Raw genomic sequence first — 25701 nt, forward strand, 5'->3', positions numbered from 1 at the left:
AGTTTATCGCACCCCTGTTGCGGTACCGGCCGGGCGGACGACAAGGTGGGATTCGCAAATAGAGTCGGAAAAGACGAGTTCCACTGTCATCTGTCTGGCCACCAATTGATTGGTATGTACGGGACTCTGCACGAGGACAACATCCACCAGACACGACCATGGGGAGACAATGGGCCTTGAACACGACACCCGGCACGACACTGACAAGACAATCTTCCCCGGGCACCTCAGAGATGGGACAGAATGGGGAGCCCTCACAGACGGACGCCATGTCCGCTAAATTAGACAAAGTGCTGGCAGCTATAGAACAATCCAGAGTGACTATGGAAAGCAAGTTCGGCTAACTCGCCTCGGACTTCAGCTTGTTACGGGACGATCACAGGAAACTGGCCAATAGACTCCAGCAAGGGGAGCGAACGTTACAGATAGTGGAACCACAAATTAAATCGCATCAAGACGCCATCCAAGATCTACAGACCAAAGTGAAAGCTCTGGAGCGTAAGACGGACGACCTGGAAGAGCGCTCCCGCAGGACCAATATCCGCGCTATTAATCTGCCAGAGGGAGTGGAGGGGACAGACCCCATAAGATACATCGAAGAATGGATCAAAACGTTCACCCGGACGCAAGACTTCTCGCCGTTCTTCTCGATAGAAAGAGCGCACAGGGTGCCTGCCCGGAGACCACCACCAGGATCCCCACCCAGACCGTTTCTGTTCAAGATACTCCACTATCAGGATAGAGATACAATACTGCGAGCGGCCAGACTGGCGAGAACTTTCAGGGTTGAGGACAAACAAGTGATGCTCTTTCCGGACTACTCGCAGGCAGTCCAACGACAAGATACCACATTCCTTGCTGTGAAGCGCACCCTACGACAACACAACACGCAATATGCGCTCCTGTTCCCAACCCGCCTCAAGATAATTCATAGAGGATCCACGCACTTCTTCACGGATCCGACGGAGGCTAGAAATTGGGTGGATCAACACATAGGAGAAATGTCAGACCAAAAAAACGGACTGAGCCAGCGTCCCCCTAGCGGACGGCGCCAGCAGTCAAGGCGGATCACTCTCACGCAATTGAGTCGCCCACCTGTCCCGCACAACAGAGGCTCCCCGAATTTAGAACAAATATTAGTGCAGGCGGGCCATGCGGGCGGCGGCGGCGGCGACAGGACAGACAGGCGACAGCTCGGAGGGAGATCGTGGCCCACACATCTTCACATTGGAGGAGGAACTCAGCGACACGCACGCCTCTCATGACGGCTCGATCACGCCACCACTGGTAATCCCGCAAACAGCCGATACAATGATATGATGACCACGTTGAACTCGGACACTGGATGAAAAGCCCGATCACCGGGTGTGTTGACACGAGCCGGACACTAGGGGCTTCGCCACGGTGGTAACCGGAATGCCCCCTGGAGTCCCCAGTCTCTGCGTACTGCGTGTGCCCGCAAAGAAAACCAGACATCAGCAGGCATGCATCCTTTTATGCATGATGGAGTGGGCAGCTGCGACGCTGCTTCCCAGTGACGGAGCAACCTCCCCGGACGTTACGTACTAGACACAGTACGAAATGTACAGTTTGGACTTGTTGTCTCGAGCAATAGGCCCTTTCAGTTGGGAATGTATCCCGAAGTTTGTGTTCAAGTTCCATGCTTTTAACAATTTTCCGAGAATCCCCATGGGAGCGGGCGGCCAGACGAATACAGAATGTGGGGAGGGTGTTTGGGCTACCGGCTGGGGCCCCAAGGGCAGGTCAATTCGCTGCAGAAGAACCTCATTTGTAAGCACTAGCAGACATGTCCACGGGCCCCTCTAATACCGACATCAAAATCACATTGAACGTTCGGGGTATGCACACAGCGAGCAAAAGATATGCAGTATACGCCTACATTAAGAGACATCAGGCACACATCGCCGTTCTGCAGGAAACTCACCTGACGGGGGTGGAGGTGGAGCACCTGCGTAGGAAATTGAGGGTCATCTGCGCCACAGCGTACTCAGCGTTCGCTAGAGGGGCCCTAGTCTGGATTAGCCCGGGAACCCCCTTCAAGGAACAGACACGGGTGGTAGATAAGGAGGGGCGCTATGCAGTGATAGTGGGTCTATTGAATGGGCAATCTGTACTGATAGGGAGCATATATTCCCCTAATGTGGAACAGGCCACATTCTGGGATCGCCTCACGGTAATGTTATCCCAACACACGTACGCTCCGTGGATACTTGGCCAGCGCATTCACCAGCACACAGGCAAACGGAACTATTTAACACCTGGGTAAAACATTGGGTGTTGGCAGATGTATCGAGAACAAGAAACCCCGCCACTAAGCTATATTCCTTTCACTCCATCCCACATGACTTACGAGTACGCCTCGATACATTTTTATGCTCTATTGGTATACTCCCCAAAGTACAACATTCGGATTATTTGGGAAGGGTACTATCGGATCATGACGCACACACAATCACCCTCAGATGGAGACCACCTCACCCCCCCATACCCACTTGGTAGCTACCGCGAGAATGCCTCACAGATCAGGTATTCAGACAGGAACATGGGGACTATATCCAGGAACACACTCCTTAAACGCGGGAACAGTAACATCAAGGCTAGTCGAATGGGATGCCTATAATATCGTGGCGAGGGGACACTGCATACAGCAAATAGTTGGAGTACGTAGAACACTGGAGAAGGCGTTACAGGGGGCAGAGCACACCCTAGCAGACCTATCAAAAAAGAGGACAAGGGCAAAGCCACCGTAGAACAAGTGGCCAGGGCAAAGACCAGCTATGCGGAAACACTGTGTGACCTCCGCAAATATAATTTCAGGGTGTATAATACCAGGGTACACCGGGAGGGCAATAGAGGAGTAACCCTATTGGCCTGGCTCACCAAACAAAATCCGGAGGCACAACCAATCACAGAGATACAAGACCAGACAGGCACACTCCGGTAGTCAAAGCCAGATATACTACATGTCTCCAACACTTACTATTCCAACATTTATCAAGCCCCAAGACCAAGCGACACTCATACACCCGCTAACTTTCTACAAACAATACAGTTGCCGCAGGTCCCGCAGTCAGACAAGAAAGCGTTAGAGAAGAGGATTAAAACAGTAGATGTAACTCAGGCAATCAGGGCGCTAGTGCGCAACAAAGCCCAAGGAATAAATGGCTTTCCACTCAATTATTACAGTACATTCTCGGCTCAATTACTCCCCCATTTGGCCACCATGTATAATGAGGCGCTGGATAGGGGTGAATTACCGGCATCCCTCAGGGAATCGGTCATAGTCACATTTTTGAAACCTCATAGAGACCCAACGCTCCCCTCCTCGTATAGGCCAATCACTCTGCTCGCCGCGGATTGTAAGCTACTAGGCAAAATACTGGCTGACAGATTCGCCCACATCCTAACACCATTGGTCCACGCGGACCAATGCGGCTTTGTCCCGTGACATAACACATCCCAAAACCTACGCAGAATATTTCACATTCAAGACAGGGCGGGGAGGCGGTTTCCCAACGCGGCGTGTCTAATATTAGATCTCGAAAAGGCATTCGACACACTTTTATGGCCATATTTATTCGAGGTCCTTCGTCATCTCAACATCGGCCCAATACTGACAGCATACACCAAGCTTTTTTACACACGCCTTACCTCTCGAGTCAGACTGGGCAAATACATCTCCCTAGAATTCGCAATAGAGAGAGGCACTGGACAAGGCTGCCCGTTGTCCCCTCTCCTATACGCCCTCGCGGTGGAGCCCTTAGCGATACGCCTGAGGCAGGAGGGTGAGGAATGGGGACTACCACTGGCGGACACGGTGCACTGTTGTCCCTATACGCAGACAACCTATTAATATATGTCTGTGACGTCACCTGAGACATGACCCCTATATGGAGGACACTCGAGGTTTTCGCGGCAGCCTCAGGCCTCAAAGTAAACTGGGGGAAATCCACAATATACCCATGGAGCCCCTACCTAGCCCCATTCGAAGTACAGATTGGACCTCGTCGCTTGCATGGAATGCCGAGGCGCCCAAATACCTGGGAGTACAACTGTATCACCCCCCCCCCCCGGAGATCTATATGAGGGGAATCCGATCGGCAGTGGGATTCTGGAAAACTCTGCCTCTAGCCCCTATAGGCCGGGTGGCATTGGCGAAAATGATCATGGTCCCCCCGACTATTGTATCATTTCACAAACCTCCCGGTCATACCACCTTGCTCCTTCTTTAGGGAACTGGATATCCTTCTTGCTGAGCTGATTTGGGGGGGAAGTCGACACAGGGTGGCGTTGTCCACACTATACTTACCCACAACGGACGGCGGTTTGGGGGCACCCTCATTTGAGGCATATTTCCTGGCGGCACAGCTACAATGGCTGTCTTATTGGACAGCAGGTCGCCACACCAGGGAAACCACCACCACGGACGACCACATACCACTACCAGCGCTTCACAGATTGCTGCTGCCAGGCACTAGTCCAATACGCACCCACCCACTACAAGTATCTATCGCCCGTACATGCATGATGAGACTACATCGCATGTCGAAGGATAGGCCCCCATACTCCCCTCTACTGCCGTTGGTGGGTTACCCCAACAAGAAGAAATACTACACAGCGAGCCTCCTTTGGACGTGGATGGACTTAGCAGTCACTGAGATGGAGTCCTTGTTTGAGGAGGGTCAGCTCAAAACGTATGCCCAGATGATCGAGCAATATGATATTCCACCCGGCCAATTCTTAATGCATAGGCATCTGATAGACAGTAGTCGCCGATATTGGAACCCAAACGAAGGGGAACCTCAGACGCATCCAGTGATTCATACCAACCTACACATGGGAGTGGGACGGCATCTCGTCACTTGGCTCCACAAAGCTGTGCGAGAACTGATACTTCCCTCTCTTCAGCCCTTACGCCAAAAGTGGGAAACGGACATAGGAAGAGTAGTCAACGATAAAGAATGGAAGATGGCCTTAGAATATAAAAAAAAAGTCTCCAGGAACGGGAGGTTTCGTAACATACAATTCAATATACTCCACAGAGCCTACCTCACGCCACACCGTCTCAGTCAGTTCTTCCCAGACACACACTTTGCATGCCCCAGATGCCAGACCCCCGCAGGAGATTTTAAACACATGTTCTGGGACTGCCCCAACATTCACAATTATTGGGATGGTATCCACAGGACACTTCAGACAACGACAGGCATCACAACCATGTCCACGTGGGAAGCTTGTGCACTCGGGATCTTCCGTAGGCGGAAGACCGAAAAAGTACAGTGCCGATTCATATCCCTTGCCATCTTACTCGCTAAAAGGGGGATAGCCATGCACTGGAGAACCCCAACCGGCCCTCCAGAAGCAGCCTGGGTGGGAGCTCTAAAATAGTGGGGGAAGGCGAAAGAAGAGACACTCAGGGAGGAAGAGCTTAAGGGAACCCGAAAACATCCTATCTCCCTGCAGTGGGCGCAATTGCTACACACGTTTACGCACGAGACGAACCCGCCGGAGAATCTGGAAGATACACAACCCGAGATAATTCCGTCCCCCCATGCCCAGCGTAACGCATACACCCCACACTGGAACCCGCCGCCCCAGAGTTAGCCTCAGACAATAAACGCGCATGACATGGCCTTCTGAACATTGCTGGGCGGACCCCAGAATTAAACGGCCAAACCTTCACCCCGCACATGCACACTCACGCCCCCACACGCTAATAAAGGTATGATATCATAGATACGTCATTTCCCGTAGATATCAGGAAACAGAGCCCCCCTCCCCCCTTCCTTTTCTCCCCTAGTTTAACCCAAAAGTTAATTGTTTGAAAAGTTGTGTTGGCAGGCTGTTACGCCAACAGTTGTTAGGGAACATACATCCATAAGGCTAAAAAGGATGACATCAGATATCACTTACTACAGCGACAAATTCACTTCTACCCATGAGCGGTAAGCCACATCCGCACAGCAGATAGACTCATTGGTGAGTTAAGACCGGCATGCAGACTCCCCAATGACAGTCCAACACCACGGGTTATTTAGATCTCCCATAGTGAACCATTGGAATGTATTCTAACCAGCTCAGGCAAACCGAAACATTGAAACGTTTGTTGATGTCCACATGGGTGCTGCAAATTCATATGGCTTTGTTGATTTTTCTATGCACTGATGTACTGAGTCACAGAACCATCAAAATTGTAAAAACCCAATAAAAAAATTCAAACAAAAGAAACAGTAATGCTTTCAGTATTCAGGGACATCATAGGCAACATCTCTTCTGCAACATTAATACAGGTGAACTCCCCACTGCACCTCCGCAATGGGGCAACACCTTGGGAGCATGAAGAAAGCATCAAAACATTTCCTACACATGGGAATCAATCAAGTGGCATTTCCTAGACCTGAGTATCATACAAACATCAGGCACAACGTTTCCTATGTAGGGGCACTCTAACCAGAATAGAGAACAGTCCCTATGCAAGGGTTAAGTCAGGTTACAGAACGTCACTAATCACGGCAGTCCCATGCCCAGTCCGGCCCAGCCCTTGGCAGTTCTCACAGGGTGGGGGTTAACGGGGCCTCCGGCGCCCGGTTGCAGTCTCCTGAGGGGAGGGGCAGTCATGGGGCTGCCACTCTGATTCGACTTGGCTCCTCGGCAGCCCTGCTTTCCCACCGGTGTTTCCGCCCTCCCCCGGGGGATTTACCTTGTGGCTTCGGCCTCGGTGAGACCCTCGCTGTTCTGTGCCTCCACTCCGGGTCTTCATTCATTCTCAGCCGGGCCCGGAGAGGCAGGGGGGCTCACACTCTTCTCGGATCCCACACGCTGAGGCCTGGACTGGCCTCGTGCTTCCCAGCTCATTCCCAGCCTCACAGCCAATCGGAGCACGTCCCTGGGGGGGGCGCGCTTGCACCCGCCAATGAGTACGCTGCTTTCAGGGGGTGTGGCCGCCTCGTCCAATGGCAGTGCGGCTTCCAGAGGGGTGCGGCTGGCCGGCACCCCAGTCATGTGACGCCGCCCTTACTGTCTTCGCTGGCCCAGCGCAGCCTTCCCAGCTACTGCGGCGGCCCTCCCAGGCTTCGGGGGTCGCTGCGAGGACTTCTGGGCAAGAGCGGGTACTTCCTACGAGGCGCCAGGGCCGCGGCGGTGATTTTCGGGCCCACGGCACGTTTAGCGGCTGCGCCATAACCAAAGGCATACTCATGGGCTCGAGACACAGGTAGCGCCTCAGGATTCACGGCGCCCGGGCCTCAGCTATGATGTCTGCTGCAGCGTGCTTCCTGACACGGCACTAACTTGCAGGTACCCGGGGCTGCGGCGGTGATTGGGGGCCTGCAGCGTGATTATTCACACAGCGCTTGTGAGTCTTGACAGGCAGGGGGTACAGCAGCAGTTCATTCAAGTCCTGGGCTGCGGCGGTGATGTGGGCAATTAGCGCTTTAATGACACAGAGCTTAGCAATGCGGACACACGCAGGGCCTTGGTTCCTCCTGCAGCAGCGCCAGCAAGCAATAGCAGACTGGCACAGTCTGAGCTCTCACAGGATACGGTCCATCTCTTCAGGGCAGCGCCAATTAGCCCAGCGCTCACAGCATGAGGCCAGTTCTTTCAATATAGCGCTTAGTTGGCACGGCGCTTACCTTGGGGGGTTCTCAGCACTTCCTAGCCTCAGCGCTGGTAGTAGATGGCAGATCTCAGGTTTACAGGTTCTTGGGGGAAGGAGAGGGGTTGAGTTGGCAGGCAGGTTCCCTGCAGCACACTGGAGTTGGTCCCCTTGTCTCCCCCTGACTGGGCAAGGTCAGCAGGCAGGTGGAGTCCCTCAGCTATCTTGGGTACAGCAGGGCCTAAGCTCAGTCAGTCTCAGTAGTGTAGGTTCCCCCAAAGGCCCAACCACCTATACTCTGGCAGACGTTCCCCCAGGTCCAGTGGTGCCCCAACTGACTAGTCAGGTTTCCCTCCTTTCCTCTTATAACCCTAGGTCAGGTGACCCTCCTGTAAAGGCGACAAAACATAACTCCTCCCTTGGCTGGAAGGTTCCAGGAGCTTTCACATGTCGGTCGATGGGACAAAAAGGCGGGACGGCAAAGATACAGTATCAGGATGTCCCAGCCTGCTCCTAACTACTGGTGCATGTGTGTTCAATGGCCACTCCGCAGTAGCAGGGGCATGTGGCAGCCATGTTATTAGGAGAGAGCACCTGCACCTCAGCACTGTTTGGCAGTGGTAAGGCACCCAGAGACCTAGGTCCAACAAAAAGATGGTGACAAAAATTAGGCAAAAAGGCAAAGAAACAGGGTAAGACCACCCTAGGGCTGACAGGTCTAACAGGTAGTAACTCAAAAATGTGAACCTTTTTTAAATCTCAAGCTTGAATAAACCTATATTTAATCCGTATAGGTAGGTTAATCCATCACAACAGTCTACCAGAAACAGAAGTGAGGGTGTTGTGGACTAAGAGAAGCGCTAACTACAAAAGAGTCTTGAATATAAGACTAAACGTTAGGTGCGCCATGTTGCGGGGATTCTGTCTTTGCACAGAACTGTGTGCAGGAAACCAGGACCTCAGTGACTTGTGGTGTACGAGAAACTCCCCTCAGTAACCAGAACCCCTATCCAACTAACATCAGTGTCTCATTTGTTCTCCATCCTACCGCGAAGCTACCAAATATTAGACAACCCAGAACAAGCGACTTAGAATACTCTCAGGAATGGTGGGAATAAAGAACACTCTTTTGTTTATATTCTCATACAAGTCCACAATGTGAGTAATCAGAGACACGGTAACATTTAAAATGTTTATTTTAACTAGGTGCTCAAAGATGCAGTATTTTAGCCAACATAAGCAGGCATATGATTAGAAATAAAACAATCAGCATTGCTACAATTCCATAGAACACAAAGGGAGAGATCATATTATACTGATGGTGGAAACAAGTCATATAGCGCCTTGTGTACCACCCTCCCCTTGATCGAAGCTAGGTTTTATAATAATAGAAGGTCTCTAGGTTTCAACGGGGAACCCCATACCTCAAAGATCAGCTTAGGAGAATCACATCAAAGGATCAGCAAGCTCTCTTGTCAATGGATAGGTTTTCTCCAAGTTCCCGCAAACATGCATGCAGTTTAATATTAAAGGTACTCGAATTTCAGCTTCTTGCAGCTGGGTGCATGTTATGTTTAGAGCGTGGGCCGATCACCCTGAATCAACAGCATACATTGTTATTTGACCATGACGCTGGGAGCACAAACTGTACAGACTGTGGCTGCCTTGTAAGTCTAGGGATGTGGAAAGCAGACCGTTCTCATGTGAAGAAAATCAAGCAGGTTAACTTACAACAACAGATACATGTAGTGTTGTGTGCAAAAGCGGCAAAGTGGCAAAATGGCGTTTAAACTTGTAATGCGCTTATGCTAACATAGCAATGTATGCAGGCAGATTTCGGTCTTCACTACACTAACTCTCAGCGTAATCGCATCTGCATGTCACATCAGTGAGCTACTGTCATTGCCACTCCATCCCGAACACTGCCTTCTTCCCTGACAAGTTGGTACTCACGATTTGTGCATCTTTTCCCTTTGCAAGTGGTGCTACCCTTTTGTGTGCTGGAGGCCCATCATGCTCCACCACATGCCTTTAAGGAAGTGGAGAGTTACACTGGCTGGACCATGGAGGTCCCTTAGCTTCTTCATTGATGGGACTAAGGAGTACCGAGCAGTGTGCTAATAAGGGCTTGCACTCAGCAACTGGTTGTCATGCCATGTGGAGCAATCTCAGCTCAATACACCATTTTCTGAGGATATGCCCAAACAAGCTACAGACCCATGATTGTCTTGGAATACTATACCAGGTTCCATTGTAACCCCTGCATTCTTCAATCCTTACATTCTCTCCTTTGACCTGGTTAAATCTCCTGCAGCGCAGGCAACCTCCAGACGCTGTTGAGACACACCTATTTTTAATGGTACCAGCCACTCTACGTCATTCTATCCCATGGTTAGAGCTGTCTCCTGTGGTCACTTAAGAGTAACAATCATGCTCTACTGGAAAAATATCAATTGTGCCCTGAAGTCAAAGTGAATGGTAGTGGGCATATGAGGCTTTAAGAACCACATCAATTTCCCCATTCCCACTCCTGCCTCCTATCCAAGATGAGGCTTTGCAAGCATCTTTCAGCCTCATCTGGAGAGTCATATAAGTTATATATGGATGTTTACACTTATGTCTCTCAAAAGTATCTGACTTTAATCAAAGTCAAAGAGATTTGACTTTGATTTGGCAGAGATGGGAACTCCTAGGATATAGGTGTTCTCACTACATGCTGGAAAGATGGGAGGGAAAGAAAGCAGTCTAACCCCAGTCCTGATCGGCCTTGCATTTGAAAGTTCTAAAAATCCTGCACCCTTCATATCACCTCCAGGTAGCAATTTGGAATTCTAATTGTTGAATGGCATCAGGGTTTCAGTGCTATTTGAGTGTCCTTGCTTCATTTGCTCTCTATGCTGGACGTATACTTTAAAGGTAAATTGTTTTCTGTCCCCTGGACAGGCTATCCAGGGCTTGACTAGGATGGATGGTGGGAAGGGAATAAGTCCTGATGATAACATGTTTCAAGCATATTACGGATAACAATAGGTTTCCACTTTTCCATTACCTTTTACACGCGACCACCCTCTCCTCTTGCTTTTCCTCTTTCAGACTGCACCAAAGCCAAACTTTTCAAATTAGGTCCCACCTAGACCTGTTTCGCATTTCAGCAGCTCATTGTATTAGCCTGCTGTGACAAGAGGAGTTGAGGAAGGTTTGTTAGGTGATCGAGCTTGCCAGGTAAGCATCCTCTTGTATTGCACTTCACAGCATATAATTCATCTATCATTTTCCTTTGCCATCTAAAGCCACTGCGTGACTTATTCTGATCAGTCTTCACCATTTCCACTCTCTCTGCCATTTTTCATGCTGCCTGTTTACTGTCTTGCTTTCTTTCTCCCTCTCCTCCCTTCCAAAAGGACCCAGCCTGTTGTGTAATCCCAGTAACAAGGGTTCTCATAGGCTGCCATTCCTAGCATGATTTTTGCCTAGGCAATCATGCACCGTCACCTCGTTTTCTAGGACTTTATGTGCTAGCCTCCTGCAGTTATGGTATGTTATGCAGATTTGTAGAGCACACTGTCACCTGGGAGGTTATCTTGGTGTTGAGCAGGTGCGAGTTTAGTCAGACATAGGGCCTAGTGAGACTACTCGAAAAGCCAGGTCTTCAGCTTCTTGCGTAATTTATGATGGTGGAAGGAGTCTCTTATGTGTGGCCCCATGTCAACTTGGACAAGCAATTAGATCATCAGCCAGATTCATCATTGTAAAATCGGCTCGCAAAGGGCCAGATTCTGAGAATCTGGCCCTTTGCGAGCTCAATTTTTGCATTTGGGATTCATCGCTAAATTGCGAGGAATTGCATTTAAGGAATCTCTAATTGAGATTCCATAAATGCAATTCATGAACCATTTTTGAATTGCGAAATCGCTATTTTTGGCCGCTATTTACCGCGAAGTCTGACTTTGTGGTAAATAGCGAAAACGTAGAAAAATGCACTTTAGTGCATTTTTCTAAGTTGTATGTTACACACACACATGTCCTTTGGACATGTGTGTGCGCAACATCAGTCTACAATTACATTTCAGGGGGGCTACAGGGTGTCCTTTGGACACCCCTGGCACCCTTGAAATCTCATCCTTATTTGCGATTAGCAAATTGCTAATCGCAAATAAGGAATGACTCCCCATTCATTCCTATGGGACAGTAGGCCGTTTGCAGGTAGTCCAGAATACTGCGGCTAGACTGGTCATGAGTGTACCGGCTAGGACTCCCTCTAAGCCCTTGTTGGATGAACTGCATTGGCTCCCTATACGGCAGCTCATCAGTTTTAAGATATGCTGTACGGTCCACAAGTGCTTATATGGGGATAGTCCTAAATATCTCTCTCAATCACTGGAGCTGTATCAACCTAGCCGGTCACTCCGCTCAAGCAACCAAGCTCTTCTGAAACCCCCTGCAACAAAAAAATCCAGACAAGGAGACCGAGCATTCTCCTCAGTCGGCCCTGCCTTATGGAATAAGCTTCCAACAGATTTGAGAATGACCACCAACCATCTCTCCTTTAGAAAAACATTAAAAACTCTCCTCTTCCGGGAAGCATTCCAGCCCCATTAATCTCTCTCACTGACTCTGCTAATGCTCATGGCTGGTAAAGCGGCAAAGCGCGGAGATACCCTTACGGGATTGATTCCGGCGCGATATAAGAAATTAAATAAACCACAGGCATCCCGCAGTGTTGTGCGTGGGCGCAAACAGTAATGCTGCCCACACTCCAGAGGACATGTTAGGGTGAGGTAACCTGTGTCCGCCTACTTAGGCTAGGCACACTTTGGAGTAGAAAGATGTGTCTTTTGACATTTACCGTAGTGCTCATTAAACTACGTCTTTCACATTGAACCCCTGGATGTGTCTCTTTACTTACTTAAAAGTAGTTGCGTGTGATCTCTGCCCATCTGTGTCTGCCATCTGTTGGTGTTGCAACTCCTGCTGTGTTGGGTTCAGGCAGTGCATGTTCATCATCATGGTCCTCACAGTCGCTCAATTCCATCTCGGTGCCCTTCTTAGTAGCAAGGTTGTGCAACATTGCACAAGTTGCAATCATCTTACAGCAGATGATTGGTGAGTACTGCCGTGCCCCTCCACTTTTGTGGAGGCAGCGGAACCTGCGTTTTAACAGCCCAAAGGTGCGCTCCACAATGTTCCTAGTAGATTTGTGTGCCACGTTGTATCGTCTCTGGCTGGGGGGTTGAAGGGTTGAGGTAGGGTGTCGGGGTGAGGTAGGGTGTCGGGGTGAAAGAGTGGACGGCATATGCACTATTCCCTATTTGTAAATGAGAAAGCCATTACTCACATGCACACATACATCTGCAATATGTATCAAGGGAGTGTCACACAATGTTTTACCTAGCAGGTATCCTTCGCCAAATTCCCCCGCTGTCAGGTGTGTGTAGATCCCACTGTTCTGGAAGATGAGGAGTCGTGGGTACTTCCTGGGAACTTAGCTACTATGTCCGTGATAATGTACTTGGCATCACAGATTACCAGTACATTGATTGTGTGGGTTGACTTCCTGTTTCTGTAAATGTACTCTGTGGCAGCAGGTGGGCATATTGGGATGTGGGTGCCATCGATACAGCCGATGACAGGTGGGAAATGTGCAATTTGATAAAAGTCAGTCTTGGTCTTGAGCAGTTCGGCGTGAGTTTCAGGGAAGCTGATGTAATGCTGCATTCTCTGCATCATGGCCTCTAGGAACTTGCGGAAGAAATGGGACAGGCAGCTCTGGGACACCCCACCTACTGCAGCAATCACACTCTGGTAACTCCCAGAAGCAAGCAGGTGTAGGCTACACAGTACCTGCACATGGGGTGGGATGGCGTGCGCCCTTGGGGTTGGGTGTTCCAAAAGTGGGTGCAGGTCCATGATCAAGTCCAGGATGGTGTTGGGCTGTAGCCTGTACCTTTGCAGTATCTCTGGCTCAGTTAGTTGAAATAGCGTTATCCTCTGCCTGTAGACCTGCTCCTCCCTTCTCCAGACCCTCTCTCCTGCTGCCTGTAGACATAGCCGCCTTCCTATCACGTAGAATGCCCCCATTCTGGTCACACTGTTGCATTTTGGGCCCTTTTTTGTAGCCTGCACCTGGTTACCATCTGCTTTCAATCCATGGTAAATACCGACTCTTAAATACCGAATTTCAGGAAAATCTGTGTTTTCCGCTGTTACCGACCGGTATTTGGCTACCTACATCTGGCCCAAAGTCTTTTGCTGATGTGATGACATGTAAATTACTTTATGTTTAGAAGCATCAACGGCTTCACCTTTCTTGGTCTAAGCACCAGCCCTTATGCAACACAACACTTGGTGCTGTGTTTTCCATGCACTCTACCCTAAAATATGAAGAACCTAGACCATTTACATGAAAAACCTTGTAAATTGTCTTTTTTTTCAGTGCTTGATCTGATAAACACTTGTGCTTGATCTGATAAACACTTGTTTCTGATTTGTTACACAGATTCATTTATTCGATATTAATGTTCCTGGGAAAATATGCTGTCAGGAGTCTGAAACAATGAGTCCAGGAGACAGTTTCTCAGTGTTTGACACACGTGAGTACGAGAGAATCATTTTCTACTATAACTTAAATGTGTGACATTTGCTGTGCCGCATAATTGTGGCATGATCTAAGCAGTGGCGGCCGGCTTGGATCGGGGGCGAGAGGTGGGGGACACAGAGGGGGAGGGAAAGCGTGTGTAAAAAGACAAAGAAAAAACATATCTTCTCACCATTTCCTCACCGTATCTCTCCTCCGTAGTCACTCGCTCTGGCCGGAACAGGAAGCACACCCAGCCTTCACATAGCCAATCACAACACTGCAGTGTAGCGTTGTGATTGTTCTGTGCACCGTGGTTCAGCACTCAGATGCTGCAGATGTAATGCAGCCTGCGTGGAGAACATGCAAAGTGTGCATGAATGTTTGGATGGCCCGAGTTGGCCGGCCAAACATTCATGCACACTTACATAGTATTCTCACCACTCTCCCTGCTCCTGTAGTCCGAGCAGCACCACCCTGCAAAGCTGCTGCAGCAGGACAAAATTAAATGATAATAACGCAAGTCATTATCATTTTATTTTTCCTTTATTTCACTGCTACACAGCAGTGGGGGAACGTTTCTCCACCTTAGCGGAGGAGTTGCGTTGGATCTACGGCCATCATCTCACATGCATAGGCATTAGGAAAGGATGGCTGCCAGGAAATGATGAGGTAAAAGATTGGCTTCACCTGCAGATGTTGGATGGACACCCCCCAGAGAACATTTATCTTTGAAATATTTTTTTACAAATCTGAGAAAATGAAAAAACTTTTTTTTTAAAGTTCTTTTGATTAATACTTGCTCAGTGATCAGTACAATTAGGAAACAGTTACATCAGATTACCATATCTTCTTTTTCTGTGCAACCAATAGTACAATAGCAACTTACAACATGTAGTGACAATGCCTACACTACCTCCCCTATAAGTCTGCCAGGCTCCCCATATCTTCTCCCGTTTCCTCGGGCACCCTCTACTCTTGTGAAAAAACTTTTTTTTTATGGTTCCTGGTGCCTCAAACTATTTTGCTAGACATTCGAGTATGCACAGTCCCAGACTGCTTGATGAAAGGTGAATCATTCTGTTTTTATCAACTTGTCAGAGCAGGGCAACGCAGTGTTTACTTGTCTTAATATGATAATTTAGTGGTTCATTATATTTCTTTTCAATGTCTGCTGGTCCTTTCCTGTCTGTTCATACTGATTAAGGAAAAATAACATATTAAAGTAGAGACTTTTACAAACATGGAGGGGAAAATGATTCTTCTTTCTTGAACAAAACCTACAACAACAAAGTAACACATACATTTCAACAGACATCAAATCCCATCAACACCAGCGGGAAAAAAGCAGTCTAAAAAATTCAATATCTGTCCGATCACAGTAGTATCCTCCTCTTTGGAGGACATTTTGCGACTTTAGTATTTCTTATTTTTTGTTTAGACCATGTCGTCATCTTATAAACAAATAAAAAAATAAATCCTCCAATGCAATCAATCCTCATTCTATTCCAGAAGGAAAAAAGAAAGAAACTCATTCATCCTCTAACATGGACCCAGAGGTTGGTACGGGCAATCATCCAATCTTGTTTTATTCAGCAATGTTATATCACACTCATTAGAGCAGATTAATGTACACATACTATATCAACACAAAAATACCACATTCAGCCATGGCTATGTAACAGGTGGGGAAATGCTAGCCTTTGTATCTTTAATAGAAGTTAGGCATTCAACCACATTTGATGAAAAAAACACCGAAGCTCCTATTATGCTTGTTTAAAGTTTATCAAGCACTCCTTAGGCCATTTGATCAGTCAATTTAAAATAAAACTCCTTAAACAAGGACTTCCCTGACTAGTCCATGCCTCAAAGTATCATCCAATCTGCCACTGGCCTTAAAAGCCTTTGATACCATTTCACTTTTATCTGTAAGGTAAAAATAAAACTGGAGCATCTATACACACTTGCTGTATCATCCATCCATCCTTCGTGGCTTGTGTGTGGCTTGGCCCTTGTAGTGTCTGGAGAGTGTTCATCAGGAGCCCTTTTGACTCCTGATGAACACTGTGGAGCCATGACATAATGGATGAAGTGTATTGCAGTGAAGGTTATTTTAGAATGTTGAGTTTGCAGTTACACACGTAGACACATAAAGACGTCATACTGTGATCCCAAGCTCAATGTGTCTCGTAGTCATTTATGGGTACCCTGGCTGGGAAGACCCTACAAATGGCAAGGAGTTAGGGAATAAGTAACCCTAAGATTGATAATGTTCTCACAGAGAGTTTTCAGTGTTCAAGGCAAACCTCTTCTTAGTGCCACAAGTACCATTGTCGAAGTACAGAATCAATACTGAATGCTTGTGGAGTCAAAGTGCAGTTCCAACTGCTGTGAAGCAGTTGAAAATGAAAGCACTTACAGAGAATCTACATGCTATTGATCAAGGACCTGTTGGTCAGGCCATACATAAATGGACTGCGCTACTTTGCAACATAGAGCCATACCTAGTAGGAAGTGATAATGATGCAATTACAAGTGCTGCCAAGCAGAAATCAACCCGGTGTCAGAAAGTACAAAGTGACAGCCAAGCGCAAGATAATGCTGTGATTATGAGTGCTGTGAGGCAGAGATTAACCAGGTGTTAGCAAGTGCACAGCAATGCCTGAAGCAAAGCGACCTAGAGGATAATAAATGGTTATCTGCTTACCAGAAGTAATTAAAGGGAATCTTCGTACGGCAGCACTGGGCAAAGCAGCCCAAGGAGCCGTACCTGGCGTTGTGCTGATGGAGCTGTCCATACCTGAACTGGGAGCCACCAAAGTCGCTGATTGAGGCTCAGAACAATTCCACAGTTCTTTGAAGAGTGAAAGTCAGTGAGTGGTTTAGAATAGTGGCAGTTTGTTGTTCCAATGGAGACCAAGAAGAAAATCACATTTCCAGTTATCCTCATTGATGATCCTGGGGCAAGTACGTCGCAAGGTCTTGTAGAGAAAGAGTTACATTCCACACTGGTCTACAATGCTGTCATTTTTTTTAAACAACTATCATTATTCGATACGTCAAATAGCAAAATATTGGTGACAGATGGACGACTTGGATAGAGACATTTTAAGATTTCATTGATTCACTTGAAAAGACTGAGATCAAAAAGATGATCACATAACTGAACCATCTTGCTGGTGATGGCGTAAAGGAAGTCATAAAGAAAATGTTACAAACTGACAAAGAAATCTCATCCTATCAAATTAAAGAAACCTTGAATCTCAAATTCAATCCAATGCCCAATGTTGAATATGAAAGAATGACATAAAGAATGACATAAAGTTGGTGAACCCATCAATGAATTTGGTAGAAAGACTTGTCACACTCAAACCCTGTAAGTTCGATTAATTTAATTATGAAGAAGCCATACGTCTTCGGGCCATTGATGGATGTGTGTCTTATTTGTTCAGACAGCGAATGTTGCGAGAAACTCAGAGTCTGGAACGAGTGTTAATGGCTGCAAGCTGCTGCCATGGAGACTGGAGGTGTCCAGAATTGATCAGTCATGAGTGTAAAATGCAAGTTAAAGCAAAAGACTGAAGGACACAAGATGATGTCTACGTGTAAAAAGAAGTTATGTTTTGGATTTGGATTTTCATTTCCACACAACGACAAATTTTCCGCCATTGGACAAATATGTAAGGGCTGTGGGAAGGAGAACCATTTTGTGACAGTGTGCAAAGCCAAGGGGGAAAAAGTTTGTCACTGTGCGAAGACAAAATGGCCACTGGAATTTTTGCCGTGCACCCACAAGGCCCAGTGGACACCTTGGGTACTAGACGATGTGGAATTGGGGCTTGGCGCACAGCTGGTTATGTGGTAGGTGAGCGTTTTTTTAGGGGGTTGCTGTTAGTTTACAGGTGCTCCACAGGTGTCGCATCCGTTCAATTGCGACTTCAAATGACTAGTTATGAAGTGTGCTACTAGAGTGTAGGCACATCCCTGTTATAGGGCACACTGATTCGGTTCTAGGCACCAGAGCAAACTGTGCCATAGAATTCCAATTAAAGTTCAGAAAGCAAAGGATAGTCTTTCACGAAAATTTATTCCATAAAGTTCATATTTTGCTCATATGAGTGAAGGAATTGTCGATGGTGTCATAATATTACACGGTGCTCCGATGCATTTCGGACATGTAGTCCTTTATCAAGGAGCTCTACAAAAGATGCAACAGGAAAAATAATCAATGGAGAACCATCGTGGTGAATGTCCAACCATTTAAATGACGGGGAAAGTGAGGCAACCGCGTGCAGCCCAAATGTGATGAAAAGTATTAGAGGGTCGGGTTCGATATTAAGTTAAGGGTTGTGGATAAAAAACGAAAATAGCCCATTAACGTGTTGTGCTCAGGAGAGTGAAAACTCAGTGAGGTAAAAAACGTGCCTTTTTAACCAAAACGGGAGACGTGCATAAATTTACATAACGTCTGTAGGAACAATAGATAAGCGTATCCATGCGTGGCATTAACTAACGCGCATCTCAAAAAGCTGACAAAAGTGGAAGGCAGTACTTACTTAGTTACCGGGTCGTGCAGCATGCAACGAGTCGGTGTCGGCTATGGTGGCTCGGCAAAAGTGATGTAAAGTTAAACTAGAAGGTAGTGATGGAAATCAAAAAAGGACTGTAGCCGGTAAAAAAAGGCTGAAAACATTCTGTGGCAACGGCGGCCATCTTAAGAAGACTAAAGAAGTGAACATGTCAATAAGAACTTAGGTTAAACAGCAGCAGAATTGCAGTGCAAAGCGACAATGAAATAATTGATTACAAATAACAACTGAGTTCAGTGCGGTCGTTAAGACCAAATGGCTTTTGTGACTGAAGTCTATAAATCCAAGATGTTTCGCGTTGTAGAAGGATCTTGTTGTTGTCTCTCCCTTCTGTTTTGGGGACCAACTCAAGGACCAGGTATTTGAGTTGAGCCACGTTGTGGTTTGCCTCGTTGAAATGGGTAGCTACATTGGATTTAGAGTTTTTTGTGCCGATATTAGACTTATGAAACGTCTTGGATTTATAGACTTCAGTCACAAAAGCCATTTTGTCTTAACGACCGCACTGAACTCAGTTGTTATTTGTAATCAATTATTTCATTGTCGCTTTGCACTGCAATTCTGCTGCTGTTTAACCTAAGTTCTTATTGACATGTTCACTTCTTTAGTCTTCTTAAGATGGCCGCCGTTGCCACAGAATGTTTTCAGCCTTTTTTTACCGGCTACAGTCCTTTTTTGATTTCCATCACTACCTTCTAGTTTAACTTTACATCACTTTTGCCGAGCCACCATAGCCGACACCGACTCGTTGCATGCTGCACGACCCGGTAACTAAGTAAGTACTGCCTTCCACTTTTGTCAGCTTTTTGAGATGCGCGTTAGTTAATGCCACGCATGGATACGCTTATCTATTGTTCCTACAGACGTTATGTAAATTTATGCACGTCTCCCGTTTTGGTTAAAAAGGCACGTTTTTTACCTCACTGAGTTTTCACTCTCCTGAGCACAACACGTTAATGGGCTATTTTCGTTTTTTATCCACAACCCTTAACTTAATATCGAACCCGACCCTCTAATACTTTTCCTGGGTTTTCCTGAAAACTCCCTCCTGGAGGACAGGCATCTTCGGATGATAGACTAGGGGAAGCAGGGGCGAGTACAGCATGGGAGCCTGGGATCGCCTGACAATGGCTTGGCATGCCTTCACAGTACTGGTTTACTGGTGATGTGTCTTCGGGGCGCGATGTGGTGGCAGTAAATATGGCGCCCTCGAGTGGTATGGAATCAGATAACCAGTGTTCGGTAGTAACTTGTGGCATGGACCTTGGAGGGTGGAACCAGAAGTGAGCCTGTGCACATATATAATAAAGTTCCAAATTTGGTATATCGAACCCCCCTGGCGAATATGGCCTAATGAGAGTATCCCATTGTATTCTAGGTTGTTTGCCACCCCAGTTCAGCTCTGAACGAAGCAAGGAGCAACGGCAGGGCAATCCATCATCTGATATTATCTCTGATACCCTCGAGGGCGTGACCATAATTAAGCTTCATCAGTTTGTCACGGTCTGCAGAGATATGTATCCCCAGATACTTTACTTCCTCAGTGAACCACTCAATCGGGAAGTCAGGAACGAATCTCGTGACTGATGTGGTAAGAGGGAAAATTTGGGATTTGTTCCAATTGATATTAATACCAGAGAGCCCTCCAAAAGCACAAATTCTCGGAGCAGCGTATTAAGGTTAAGTTGCGGCTCCCTCACGTAGAGCGTGATGTCATCCGCGTATAGGGAGATCAGAATGTGTCTAAGTGGGCATCGAAGGGCTTTATCTTGGGGGTATTGTCGTATCTTAGCCACAAGTGGTCCAACTGCAAGGGCAAAGAGGAGAGGAGAGAGCGGGCAGCCCTTTCGGGTGCCCCGGGTGATATGGAAGGAAGGAGATGAATGGCCATTGATGAGGACCTTGGCTTCATGTACAATAACAGGACCCATGAGAGGTATCCCCTAGGCATGCCCATGTTTTGGAGGATGACGAAGAGGTAGTCCCATTCGACTGAGTCGAATGCTATTCGTGGCATCAAGGAATACCAACCGTAGTATGGAAAAGAACGTGCAGAGGTTGTGCGATGTTGCCCGGCCAGGTATAAAGCCAGCTTGATCTAGGAGAACTAACTTCTCCATGAGGAGGCTTAGATGATTAGCCAGAATTTTTGGAAGAAGTTTGGCATCTGTATTGATTAAGTAGAGGGGCCGATATGATTCGCAGCAGTCTGATGGTTTACCCGGTTTCAGGAGAGAAGAGATCAGTGCTAGTCTCATGGACGGGGGAGGCAGCCCAACTCTTGTGCCTCGTTGAAAACATGCTTGAGAATGGGGAGCAGCTGATCAATGTAAGTTTTATAAAAGTCGATGGGGAGACCATCCGACCCAGTGGTCTTCCCGGACTTCATTTGCATTATAGCCTCATGTATCTCATCGTTTTCAAAGGGTGCCTCAAGGAACTCCCTCTGTGAATCACCGAGCCAGCCAAGTGTTATATCTTGCAGGTATGGGGCAAAGTCTGGAGGTTCTACTCTGTAGGAGCAATATAGATCAGTTTAGAATTCGGGAAAGGTGCGGAGGATATCTAGACTCTCTATGACGCGTACCAGAAGGGTCCCTAATTTCAAGGACATAGTTAGAGAACAGGGGTAATTGAATGTCTTGCACTAATGCCCTACCTGGGCGTCCTCCCTCGCCGTACCTGCGTGCAGTATGATATTTCCCTTGAAATCGTGCCTCTGTATCGGCCATGTGTTTATAATCTGTAAGTTTTTCTCGGAATGTCTCCATACGCTGCCTAGAGTTATTACCCCAGTGATCGACTTTCGAGCATGTGGAGTGAGCAACAAAGGTCTCGTAGGACCCCGCTTTAGGGCATGCAGAAGCCTCAGATGGTGACCTTAAAGGCCTCCCATACTGTGTCTAACGATGAAACAGAGCCAATATTATTCTGAAAAAATTCAGTAATTTCTGTGCCGAGTTCAGCCTTGAAGACGGTATCAAGAAGTGCTACCGGCATGAGTCTCCAGAATCTAGGAGAGGAGATCGAATTGTGTGGGGCTATTGTTATAAGTACTGGGGAGTGATCGGAATATGTTCTAGCAAGTTGAGTTGCTTGCGTGATCCACGAGACCACCCCACGGGAGACCATCCAATAGTCCAGGTGAGCCCAAGAAGCGTGCGATTCTGTGTAGTGAGTACCCTCCCAGCCGGGTGAACATGTCGCCATGTATCCGTGAGTGCATGAGCTGTGAATATGCCCGCCAGTGCCTATCGCGTTTTAGTATTATGTTGGGGTGATGGATTGGATCTGTCTACAATAGGATCTAAGGCGGTGTTGAAGTCGCCCCCCCAAATAATGTGAGTGGAGCATATATGGGCCCATAGCAGCATACTAGTGTGACTGACTGAGTAGCTAGTGTGCCCCATATCATACATCTTCATCCAAAAGAGTCCTATTGTATGCCTCCCAGAATAAAGGGAATATTCAATTTTTACAAGGATCACAGTACCTCTGGAGTAGGTAGAATAAGAGGAGAATACTCGAACTGCAGCCCACTTGCTGGCAAAGGTAGGGGTACGAGCTGGGTCTCTTGTAATACCGCAATGTGGATGTGATGCCTATCCAGGTAAGCCAGGACTTGTCTGCATTTCCGGGGATCTCGAAGACCCCTAATGTTCCACGTGATTGGATTTAGTTTTAGTGCCGCAGTGTGGGTTGACATGATATGTTAACAAAATTATACCATGGTGTGCTCTGCAAAATAATGCACCTTGGAATATGGAGCCTGGATCTACCTGTGGGTAAGAAATACAGCATACAAGTGGAACTAAGTCCCCCTACCACCCCCACCCACAACAGCACCCCAATCGTGCCCGCATTGGTATCCCTACCCAACCCAAAAAACAATTGCAACAGTGCAATAAAGAGAGAATCATACATTGAATATGGGGGAACACCCACATGGGGAACGCTAGTGTGCAACAATAACCTCCCCCTCCGTGTAGGTGTTAAGTCTAGCTCCTGATGGCGGGGAGAGACGGACGAAGGGGGGGAGTTGCTTGGCATAGTTCAATTCATGAGTTAAAAACACATAGAAAACTGAAATAGCAGTGTCCGCCATTAAATAAATAGAACTGACAAATTCGAGTTCGCAGCACTTATCTGTTGGTAAGTAGCAGTTCGTCAGGTGCCAATCTTCTATGATGTAATAAGATGAGGCGTTGAGCGAGTAACAAGAATGGCAGGGCTGATATCAGGCAAAAGCCCAGGTCTCACCCAGGCACAGCGTCTTTGGGACGGCATGAAGACCAGCAGCAATGACCGTACCTCTAGGCAGGAACGCGCCTCCTGGACCGCGAGCGTAAAATCTGGGTATAAGGAGAAGTTGGCGCCCTCGAACTGCAAGTTCTTTTGTTCCCTGGCCAGTTTCAGTGCGGTGTCACGGTCCCTATAGTTAAGGAGCTGAGCAACGATCGGGTGTGGGTTCGCGCCTGGGGATGGTTGGGGGCCAAGGGAGCGGTGTGCATGCTCAACGATTAGCTGTGTGGAGAATGCATCAGCGCCAAAGTTGGTACACAACAGGCGTTCGACAAAGTCCTCCCTGTGGCCAGTGTTTGCGCTTTCAGGAATTCCAGTGACGCGAATATTATTGCGACGGCTGCGCACCTCTAAATCTTCATTTTTCGCCGCAATTATTTTGAGCAGTTTTTCCATTTTAGCCACTTGCTGTGTCACTTGAGTTGTGGCATCCTCAGCATCGGAGATCCGTCTTTCCGCTTCTTTAAGTTGCTCGCCATGTTTCTCCACCTTCAGCACTATGTACTCCATGCAGGTGCTCATGGAGTCCATTTTGTTACAGAGGCTGTGCTGAATGGCCTAGAGGAGGGCCTTTACTTCATCAACCTGAGTTGGCGGAGGATTCATCGATTGCGCGTCAGTAAACTGTTCTGGTTCTTCAGTATTAGATCGGATGACAACCTTTTTTGTATCAAAAGGTAGTTTGGACTTCCGACCATCTGGCTTCCCCATGGCGGGAGGCGCGTTTGAAGAGAGGATGCAGCGATAATGAGAGGCTTGGGGTAACTCCAGTGCAGGGGCTGTCACCAAAACAATTTCCCTGAGTCAGATCACCCTTACGTTGTATCTGGACCGTTTAATATTGCAGTTTTATGCGTGTTGTTGGGTATGGAATGCGGGCAATTCCCACTTCGCAGGGTTGATTTGTCGTCAAAGGGTGCAGGCGCTTCAATAGCGAGCCAACCAGGAGTGGAAAACAGCGCCAAGTGAGTCTAAGCAGGTGGGAAGGGAGACAGCAGACTGTAGGACAACAACGATGCACGCCGCCAGGTTGGTTGATGTGGGGGACAGCAGGGCAAGTGCAGTATTGTAGCTAGGCCACAGACCTCGTCACTAGTGTGGGGGGGGTGCCTGATTCAGCAGTGGCACCCACTCTGAGACCTTGAAGATATTCCCCGATCCCTTCTAATAGCAATCCTCAGGTAGCAGTTTATCGTGGGACAGCAGAGTTCATTGGAACGAATGGGCAGTATCGCAGGTGCCATGCTCAGGACCAGGCGCTGCAGAGGAAATGGTGCTGGGGAGCCCAATGGTAGGTACTTCCCTAAGCTGAGAGTTAACATGACAGGGTGGCGTCAAGAGGGCACTGAACTGACCAGCGGAAAGCCCTCGGAACCGGGCTATGTCTGCTTAGTGAGGATTATCGCGCATGGGCTCACCGTGTTCGGGAGGTGATCCAGATCGTGCGGGCTCACCAATGCAAATGGTGGGGCGGCGACGACCAAAGTCTGTGCTGTCCACCGCCCCGTGCAGAATACGTTTGGGCTCCGTATGTCTCCTAGGGGCTCAGATTGCAGAGAGCTGTCTAGGTGTGGCGGGCGGCGAAGGAGCAGTGCTGCGGGCAGGTGTCTTGTTGCTTGGAGAGGCCTAGACTCTGGAGTAGTGTGGCTCACTGGTTAGAGGCGGCAGACCCGGGAGCAGAAGTCGGCCCGGGACCAGGGTTCAATTCCAGACGCGGCAGGGTCGTGGACTTGGGTCAGCGGACTCGATAATTCTCGCTTCGGTGCTTACTCTAATCAGGGGTTCCACTCGGCAACTCTGGGCAATAGCTTGCCTAATCTCCACAATGGCCCCATCAATTCCGGGGATGCCTGGCTCCACCTTGGGGACTCCCAGCAGGGGCCATCCCACAGGGAAAGCCAGGACGGGTTCCCCAGAGTTATACAGCGCCAGGAAACCTACGGACGGGTAGCAGTGCGCTTTACAAGCTCAAATACATACACATACATACATACTCCAGGTGGAATCCCTGACCCTCTCCAGTCCGCTTGAGCCATCAGCAGGCCTCCACAGAGTGCCGCCCTCACCTCGGGCAGATTATCCCGGCACCTCGTAACACCCTGCATGGGTCTTTTGTGCTAATTCAAGCATGAGCATAGCCGCAGGTGTCGGGAATTACAGCGGGCATTTTATTTCAATGCAGCATGCAAATAACTCCGGATAAATTATGTATATTACTGCTAAGTGTCCGGAGCCTCACAGGTGCATGTCCATCTTGGTCATGTGACACCTAGCGCCCCCAGGTTGCTTTAGAATGTTAAGTTCTCAGGTACATGCAGACATATAAAGATGGGTGATATCAAGCTCCGTGTGTGGCATAGTCATTTACGATTACCCCGATAGGGATGACGCTATGGCCCTGACACCTATGGTTTTCTAATGGAAATCAAAGTTTCCTTTTATACTGGGAGTGAATCTCCTCAAGATTAAAAATAGGATGAGAAAAAAGGCTGCGGAGTTAGCTCTACTAATCTGAAAGAGGCACGTTAGTGATAGATTCCTTGCCTTAGAATATCCCCAGGTGTCCGACTGGATCCAAACTGTTTTTCGTCAGCAGTACCCCTGCAAGGTCTTGTAGA

The 25701-nt window shown here is 47.9% G+C and overlaps 1 protein-coding gene across 1 annotated transcript in view; it reads left to right on the top strand.

The window, feature by feature from the left end:
* LOC144771844 (omega-amidase NIT2-like) overlaps window positions 1–25701 on the top strand; it is a 355442-nt gene that overhangs the window by 16055 nt on the left and 313686 nt on the right. The window contains exon 2 of the mRNA XM_078656108.1: window positions 14115–14208. Coding sequence (XP_078512234.1) covers window positions 14172–14208 — 37 coding nt within the window. The 5' untranslated portion in view covers window positions 14115–14171. The remainder of the gene's footprint in view (window positions 1–14114; window positions 14209–25701) is intronic.

The sequence above is a fragment of the Lissotriton helveticus genome, chromosome 8 (genome assembly GCF_964261635.1).
Source record: "Lissotriton helveticus chromosome 8, aLisHel1.1, whole genome shotgun sequence".
Classification (NCBI taxonomy): Eukaryota; Metazoa; Chordata; class Amphibia; order Caudata; family Salamandridae; genus Lissotriton; species Lissotriton helveticus.